This window comes from Phaethon lepturus, unplaced genomic scaffold (genome assembly GCF_000687285.1).
Source record: "Phaethon lepturus isolate BGI_N335 unplaced genomic scaffold, ASM68728v1 scaffold44319, whole genome shotgun sequence".
Taxonomy (NCBI): domain Eukaryota; kingdom Metazoa; phylum Chordata; class Aves; order Phaethontiformes; family Phaethontidae; genus Phaethon; species Phaethon lepturus.
In genome coordinates, this window is record NW_010566367.1 from 5,993 (window position 1) to 15,322 (window position 9,330).

The following is a 9,330-nucleotide window of genomic DNA, read 5'->3' on the forward strand; positions in this document are numbered from 1 at the left end:
TTAGAGAAACAGATCTAATTTTGTTGGCAAGTGAGGCATTGATTTCAGTAATAGCTCTTGGTGTAGTTAACTAATTTTGTCTAGAATTGGCCACTGCATTTGCACTGTTAATGTTACTTCATTACCCATGCTACTTTCAGCTTGGGTAGAGAGCAGAGAAGGTGCTGATGAGATAAAGAACGTCTGGGTCATCAAAGTAACTGAGAAAGCTCCTAGAAACCCCCAGTGAAAACTTAAAATGCTTTCGAAACAGGGAACACATGGGAAAACAAAAATCTCAAGGAAGGTATGAGAGCAAGCATGGTTACATTGAGCTATGAGAAGCAGATGTTCAAAAAAGAGCAGTTAGGAAATGTTTATCTAATTCATGTTAATATTTGTGTACTTGTTTTATACCTGGAATCCTAGTATTAAATATCACAGCTTTGTGACAGGGTGTTATAAGGGGAGCTCTGGCTTAGATTTCAGACTGATACATTCTTTAAATGCCTCTTTAATCTTGAGGGTGCAGATACTGCTTTAAAATAGTCCTGTCACTAGTGTAGTTGTAATGATGATAGATGTATAGTTTTAATAATGAAGGAACCATGTAGCATAAGTTAAGATGGCTCTTCGTCACTGCAGTCATGAGCCGTAAGAGAGTGCTCCCTATCAAAAAGCGCTTTCAAATTCTGAGAGTATGATCCAGTCTATTATAGTAGCTCCTTAGGAAGATGCTAGAATATACTGTATGTTCATTTCTGACTTCAAAGGTATAGGTGGCTTATTTATGAGAGTTTTCTTGGGATGCTTTTGGGCTACAAATCCTGGAAGCAAGGATATGGAACTTTCTTGTTACTTGAAGAAAGCTTTTCTGCCTCTGAGGTGATGAATTGCTAATTATTTACCCCCTTGCTTTTTAACAGGAACAGGAAGGTGGTCGATTACTCCCAGTTTCAGGAATCAGATGATGCTGGTAAATGACTTTTTTCTTAACAATATAATAATCTTGGGCTAGAGCAGTTCATTTATTGCTTTGCATATTAATTGTTTTGCTTCTAGTCACATCTTTAACTTAAATTCTAAGGAGTTTCTGCTCTTCACAGTCTCTGAGCTGTTAATAAGTATTTGAAAATATAATGATTCTCATATGTTTTGTGTTAAACAAACAATGGTGATAGAAATCTTATTATTTAATGCTTGTATTGTTGTAGGGCCTTGAGGCTGTTGGCAGTAACTGTCTTCTTCCTTGGTCTATGTTATGTTTTGTGGCAGAATCTCCCTGATGCCACTTTTTTCTGCAGCAAAATATGTTTTCAATTTATTTTAGTGGACTCTAGTTAATCCCATAATGTCAGGCATTTTTGTCAATTGCATCTAAAAAAAAAATCTTTGTATGTTCTCTGTGAATTAACAATATATTTCTGGAAGCCATATGGAATGTGTTTTATGTTCTTAGAAAACAGACACGCTGCTACTGTTTGCTAAGTGAGGTTGCACTCATAATTAATGGAAACAAATATGCATAGTTCTTAATTGCAGTCCTGTTACTGATATTGTGCAAGGTATTGTGTAATAGCTGTAAAAAGTTACGCTGTAAACTGCTATAGAATGGCATACTTTTTCCCATCATAGGACAGTAAATGAAAGTTTGCTGTTAAAAGCACGTAGAAATATGTATGGATGTTAAGGCTTGATAGGTTTACATAATAACTCTGTTTCTGGCTAGCTGTAAAATTAAGATACTGTGTCCTCTTGTGAGGCTTTTTGTACGTTTCCTAATACTCCTGTGTCAGACTTGACTGTACGTGGCATTTTTATTGTGCTATTGGCAGAAGAAAAGGTAAATCACTAGTTTAAGACAGGACTTTGCTTCTATAAAGTTTTGTTTGAAGCTTTGTGATTTTTTTTTTTTCCGAAGGGCTTCTTTTTGATGTGCATGAAATGGTCAGTTTAAGTTATAGCTGAGGAAGTCAGTTTGCTGGGAACTAGGAGTTTGATTCAAAACCATTTTGTACTGTCCCGTCCAGATGAAGATTATGGAAGAGACTCAGGTCCCCCATCCAAGAAAATCCGTTCGTCTCCCCGGGAGGCTAAAAATAAGAGGCGATCTGGGAAGAATTCTCAGGAGGACAGGTAAAAGAAGCACTTCATCTGTTACGAACGTGTCTCCAAACCCTGTCCTGTATGTTGGGAGCAGTATCTTCTCAGAGGAATGATTGTAGGTGGAATTCAGTGTCTGCAGTGTAAGACACAGAGCTCTCAATCACAAAGCTTGCATAACCGACTTGGACATTGAGGTGGTTCTTTCTTATTCAAGTAGATAGAGAAATCATGTGTAAAGTACTTGTCACTAGTACTTCGTTATTAAAATAGCTTTCCAGAGCTAGACAGTTGTAATGGGAAGGAATATGATCCTTGTTATAAAAAATGGCAACTAGTGCAATTATCCAGGTAACTTAGTGGCAAGATGCATTTACTTTTCCATGTGTTTTTTGTATGCTGAGAGCATTCCTGTGGCTAAAGATTAGATGGGATGGTACAGTGGCAGTTAGGAGTAGGGGCCATTTGTTAGTTTTGTGGTTCTTTGTCTCCCATTTCCTGTTTTGTCTAATTCAGAAGCAAAATAACTTGTTTTGACAACTGAGTTGCTCCAGCAGTGTGAAAGGACTTAGAACAAAGCGATGCCCTACTCGATAGTGAAATATGTCTTGTAGAGTGAAGGTGTCTTCCTTTTTACAATAACTATGGTCAGCAAAAGATTGCCGTAAGACCTATTAAGTCAATTGACTGCTTTCATGACAGGCATCAACTTCAGGGATGGAGGTTCTGCCAGCTGGTTCTTACTCTTTAAGCCCAAGGTGTGTGTCTATTATGTTGCACTGTTTGCTGGAATGTAGGTAACTTACTATCAGGTGTGCTTAACAGGCTTCCCCATTACACTCCTGTTCTATAAGGTGAAAGCTGAATGTAGGCATGGGAATATTTTTGTGTGATCTACCTGCTATTGTGAACTGAGAGGGAGAGACTATTTCACCCTGGCAAATGCCCACAACACCTGAAATCAAAGATTTAATGGATATGACACATAAAGAAATTGGGCTAGGCAGTTCCCAAAGCAACTAAATAGTTGACCTTGGTGTCCTATTGGCTTTGGGGATTTTTAATTATGTAAGAACACTTCTGCATGTATCACAAACATTGCAGAGGGCTTGCATGTAAAACAAACGCATGTATTTAAGTGATTGAAATCCAGAAGTCTGTACAGAGACTGAAAACAAACAGGCCTGAGGGGCTGTAATGTGACAAGTTATCTAAAATATTAGAGTTCTTGAGAAATGTTGTGTGTCATCTCCGACTGCCAAATTTGAAAGTAGCAAAGGTTTTGGTCTATTGTATTTCTTGACCTTGGCAAACTGTGCAGTTCAGCCACTCCTGAAGCATATGTTGTACATCAAGTGGCCCTCAGCAGAGTATTCACCATTCCTGTTTAAAACATTGGTTTATTCTCTGATTGGAGTGCTTGTTCTTGCATGCTGGAAGGAAAACCCTCTGTGCATAGTGGTAATGACTAATGATGGGGGTTTGGATAAGAACAGAACATTAGTAACTCCTTCATAAGGGGTACCTTTTGAGTATTGACACCACTAGAAGGAAGCAGTGAAACTCCATCAGAGATCAGATCATTTGGGAGCTTGCAGACCAAATATGTGCTAGTTAACTGCTACACAGCAATGTACACTGAAGGATTCCAAAGAAAGCAATGACATAAAGACAAGTGATGACTAAATCTGTCCAGAATAAAACTTTATTCCATTCATAGACTCAACCATGCATTAGCATACAAAACTTCAAAGTTATAACTGTAAAAACAAAATTTAAAAAAAAATTGGATTGTTGGTAGGTTTCAGAGTGAATTGCGTGATTCATCTTAACCTTATTATTTCCTGGTTTGTTCACTTGACTGTGTAAGTTTGTATGTGATCCAGAGTTCAAACATTATCTTTCCAACCATGCATAAGCAGCTGAGTAATCCTGAAGTATAATGTGGTAATATCCAGGAAAAGTGCATATTCCCAGCCTAGAGATCTGTTTGCTCTCTGAAAGTTGATACTTTCCATACAGTGACTGGCATTGGCATTAAAACAACCGTCTAACCCTGTCTTTCTCTCATTTTCAGTGAGGATTCCGAAGAGAAAGACGTGAAGACTAAGAAAGATGATTCACACTCAGCAGGTAACTAACTACATTGTACTTATAGTGTATCTTCAAAGTAAAGACCGGTTTGTAAGAGTTACAGGAGTAGGATTTGACATAAAGAAGCATGCACTTTTCTAATACGCTTACCTGAAGCTGGATGCTGCCTCTACTGCTGTTACTTCTGGCCCTGGTTTGGGATAACAGATTTTTTTTTCTTTTTTTTAATAATACGATGCTGCTATAAGGTTTGTCTTCACAGGTAGAGGTGTGCTAAGCTCTTCCCTGTAGTTCTTCTCTGTATTTCAGAATGATATAAGAAACTTCACATTTGTACCTTTTCCTTCCAGATGAAGATTTTGGCAGTGAAGATGATGACTTAGGAGCAGATGATGGCAAAGCTGACAGTGACTATGAGAGCTCTCAAAAAAGCAAAAAAGGAAAAAAGGCTAAACCAGAAAAGAATAAGAGAGCAGCCTCTAAATCCAGGAAAAGGCCTGCAGGTAAAAACTAAAAAAAAGGATTGCTAGTCTTCGCAGTGAAAGTTACTTCACAGGACCATTGTTGAGTGACTTCAGATACATGCTTATTAGGTTCAATGTGACCGTGTTCTTCTCACAGCTCAGTTACTCACCGAGTGTCCCGATTAACTTTGCCATGAATGACTTGACCTTTGTCTTGCCCACATGCTGCCTCTAGACAGTTAGGTGGTCTGTATTCTGTATCTTCATTATAACTTGGTGACTTTTGCTGCAGAGGACAGTGAGGACGAGAAAGAAGACCACAAAAACGTGCGTCAGCAACGACAGGCGGCATCCAAAGCAGCTTCAAAACAACGAGAGATGCTTATGGATGATGTGGGTAGTGAGGAGGAAGAACAAGAGGATGATGAGGCACAGTTCCAGGAGAGTGAGTAAATGGGATTGTAAAAAGTTCAAGTTGATGTGACATGGGTGTAGTACCAGACATGAGTTTATGGGTGTGGCCAGACAGCAAAAGGAACTCAGTTTGCTTTTGACTGTGACAGTGAAGACTTAAGTTGTCCATCTTCAGTAACTTACTTGATACTGCGTATCTGTCCAACAGACCAAGCTTACATTTTTCACATCTGGAATTTTTGTTGTAAGTGCATGGCAAAGATGTATGCCTTTATAAGCAGCCCTAAAGGATTATTGTCAAGTTCTTAATGCTTTTTGCTGCTTCTTGCTATCCCATAGGTGTTGAGGCACTGATGCTGCTTTCAGGTGATGTAAAAGTACTTTATCCTTGATTGATCAAAGTAGGATGGTTTGTTTCCTAAGAAGAGATGGGTTCAGCTGGTAATGAACCGCAGTAATCATGCAAACATGATTTCAGAATAGCATAAGAGTATCATTGAAAAGATCGCTTAACTTCTCTCTTGAAAGAGATTCTCTTTATTTTGAGATGGGTTACCTGTTAGGGAGATGGAGCATATTTTGAGGACCTCAGAACACTTGCCTGTTTCATCCTACTACTGTTTTACCCCTGCCAGTGTAAAATTTGCTATGTCAGATTTCTTTAGCACAGCAGATAGGTGGAAGCTCATAAGGTCACAGAGTCCTAGTTTCTTGTCTCTACAGTTTAACTGGCAGATCTCTCAACTGTATCTTCTGCTCCCTCTTCTTTTTTCCAAAAACTTAAATATCTTTGTGGTTTCAGCAGATTCAGGAAGCGATGAAGACTTCCTCATGGAAGATGATGATGATAGCGACTATGGCAGTTCAAAAAAGAAAAACAAAAAGGTCTCCAAGAAATCGAAGCCAGAGAGGAAAGAAAAGAAAATGCCGAAGCCCAGGCTAAAGGCTACAGGTGAGTCTATGCAAAGAAAGTTACGCAGCTTGCCTTAAAGGCTAGTATTTTCTTTTTCTACTGTAGAAGACTCAGCGGAAATCTTGAGGCCGATAGGCATTCACATACAATGTTGAAGGGCTAATTCATGTAGCTTGCCATGACTTAAAGCAGCACTGTGAAATAAGATGGCTTTAATTCTTACATAATGAAGAGATTGAGTTAGTATCTATGTCTCATTGGCAAAGACTGCGCAGATTGCAAAACTTTCCCTATTGAGATGCTGCAGTCTGACTTTCTAGGTATCATAGATGAATAATATAATTTGTGGCTTTGTTTGAGACTCGTGGACTTTGTTTGTTTTCAGGGTGGAGGAAGGTGGAGAAATCTGGACCACAGGAAAATTTGATGCAGGAAGTCTAAAATCATAAGAGTAATATATGTACTGGTTTGACAAGAGGCTAGCTATGTTAGTTTATGACATCATATCCAGTACTTAGTCAGGACTTGTAATTAAATAGTTTTAAAACCTTGTTAGCTAACTTTTCAGTTCAGCTTTACTAATATGGAGTGCAAAAAACACCATGTGTATGGTATAGTCAAAGCAAAATGAAACCTGCTACTGAAGTGTCTTGTAAATCCTGTTTGTATAAAGCCATACGACTTTTGTCTTTGTTGCTGATCATAACTTTAATAAGCTTTTTCTTTTTTCAGTGACACCCAGTCCAGTGAAAGGCAAAGGGAAGGCAGGCCGCCCCACAGCTTCCAAGGCAACAAAAGAAAAGACCCCATCCCCCAAAGAAGAGGATGAAGAGCCTGAAAGTCCCCCAGAAAAGAAAAAATCAGCCAGCCCTCCACCAGAGAAGTCAGGGGATGAGGGATCTGAAGATGAAGCACCCTCTGGTGAAGATTAAATGGCAGTTGAGGAAATCTTTGTTTAAAAAAAAAAAAGAAAAAAAAGAAAAAGGAAAAGAAAACATACCTTAGGGGTAGAACACGGTTTTGGCTGTGGCTTGACTCATGGGCTTTGAATGCTGTCTTTACTTTCAGCTGTTTAATACAGTGTATCCTTTTTTTAATAAGAGGAAACCCTTATACAGTAATATTTTGAAGTCAATGTTCTCTGTTGGCCATTCCGTTCTCCCTCCCCCACCAAATCTGAAAGCCATTTGAGACAAATTAACAGACCATTTAAATATATATTTTTTTCAAGGGATACTGCAGTTGTGAAGCAATAAGGTTTGAGACTGATACGTGGAAACCATACTTACAAATCGTTAAGTAGAATAGATTTCCCAGTGCTGGTAAGAGTTCTTTAAAACTATTATTCTGTATTTGAATATGTGGAAAAAGAAATGAACCTATGCTTTAACAGACTCTTGTTGATACAAGTTCACTCTCAGAAAAAATGTAGTTGATCTGAATTCCAATTGAGGAAGAGGAAACATGGGGAGGAAACCAGTGTTTCATGGATTCAGGCACATTTTTGATGGAAAGCAATCAAGAGACTTGTAGTGCTCCACTGTCTTTTATTTAGAAAAGACCCTTCAATTAGGTTGCGAGATCTTTTGTCTTTGCTGGATAGAATATTTTTCTGTTTCAGGCAAATTGCAGTTCATTCTATACAAATTCAGATGTACAACCTACAAGCTTCTCACATCCATTAACTCCATTTTATTTCTTCCAAGGTTGGCTATAGATGGGCAGAATAGGGAAGAGAAATTGGAAACTATTTTTAAAACTCTGGTTTCCATTTGGTATTATGGAAGTTGTCTTTAAAGTTTCTTCCAAGGGAAACAAATTAATGGGTAGTGTAAAACTAAATTCTCTAGCTTTTGGGGTGAGGGGTGTCCTTTTATAAATGTGAAGCAAAGGATTCCTGTAATGCTCTGGTCAGTCTCGGATCCCATGAGTCACGCTTAAGTGTTTCTCTTCTCTTCCTCCATCTGTCCTCAAAAAGGCCATGTAGTCATACCTCTCAGCCTCTCCAGCTTCAGTGTTGGACAGCAGACTTCCATCAATAGTGAACATCACCCCAATACCACTTCCATTTCTTCATCCTTCCATCCTACAGTGTGGGAGGCTTTGCTTCCACATCGACATGTCTGCTTCTAACTGTTGGTCATCGTTCTGCTCCCTAAGCTTAAGAAATGCTGAATAGGGAACAGTATTAAAGGATGAAGCTGAGAGGAAGTGGACTCTGGAAGCAGTGTAGCAGGGCTGTCATTTTATTATAAAAGCAGGATGTCCTTCTAAATGCAAGACACTTGAGATGTGTGTGGTGGCATTTTAATGCATTTTTATCAAAGCAGCCATATCCTTTTTAAACTTTAATTAAAATACACAAGCCTTGGTTTTCAAACCCTAATACAAAGGTTGCTGCCATGTTTGTTGGTGGAAATACTGAAAACTGGACCTGCCATTTTTCTTTTTTTTTTTCTCTTAAACCCTTTGTGCTTTCTGTATGTTGCTCACAGTTATCTTATAGCTGACAAACTTTTCATCTTTTTTTTTGTCACAGAACTACACGTTTTGTAACCAGCCTCTTGAAGGTAACATAAGGCAGCTAATTAGTTGGATTTCTGGTGCACATGCTACCAGATTTTTAATCCTGTTTGGATTTTAGAGAGCTTTTAGATGTGATACACTAATACGACCAGGAAGGACACTTGGCTGAATGGCATAGGGAGCCTGAAGATGCTGAGCACAGTGTGGAGCCTCAAATGTGGAACGGAATATTAATATAACAGCCGAGTGATTGTCTTGTGTGATTCATAGCCATGGATTTTATTGAGGCTGGTAAATTACTTTACCTTGGCTTATAAAATTTAAGTTCTCTAACATTCTTTACTATAATGAAACTACTGTTGCCGTTACAATAAAGATGATCGGTGTTTCCATTGTAAATCTTTTTTTTTTTTAAGTGGTTTAATTTTGCAGAACAGCTTAAGGCTGGAGTGAAGTATCAGTCTTGAAAAAGAAGTACATGTAATCCCCTCTCCCACACCTTTTTCCCACCTTCCAGATCTCTGGGAGAGCAGAGTCTCTTGCATTCCTTCCACTTCTAGTCCAGTGCTTGTTGGGTAATATGGGAAAATAAATGGCCAAGTTTTAAAAAACATTTAAATTTGGGGGTAGCATACACTTCTGTGAATGTCTGGTCCACATAGTTGTTCCCCTTCAGTCTAGACTGTGTTTCAAGCTATTCTCGTCTATTGGGTTATTAGGGGGGTTTTGGTATTAAAATGTACAAAGATTACTTAAATATAGAATACCTCTAGCTGATCTGGTCAAACAGCTGTTTTCTTTACCCACTAGACCAGATTTTTTTCTGACGAGTGTATT

General features: G+C 38.6%; 1 protein-coding gene across 1 annotated transcript; it reads left to right on the plus strand.

Moving 5' to 3' along the window:
- The first annotated feature begins 604 nt into the window (after nt 1-604).
- NUCKS1 (nuclear casein kinase and cyclin-dependent kinase substrate 1) lies at nt 605-7,337 on the plus strand. Its single transcript, XM_010295458.1, has 8 exons — nt 605-633; nt 906-955; nt 2,010-2,115; nt 4,160-4,215; nt 4,527-4,679; nt 4,933-5,085; nt 5,860-6,006; nt 6,700-7,337. Exons 1-8 carry the CDS (start codon nt 605-607, stop codon nt 6,897-6,899), a joined length of 894 nt encoding a protein of 297 aa, XP_010293760.1. The 3' UTR covers nt 6,900-7,337.
- The last annotated feature ends 1,993 nt before the right edge of the window (nt 7,338-9,330 follow it).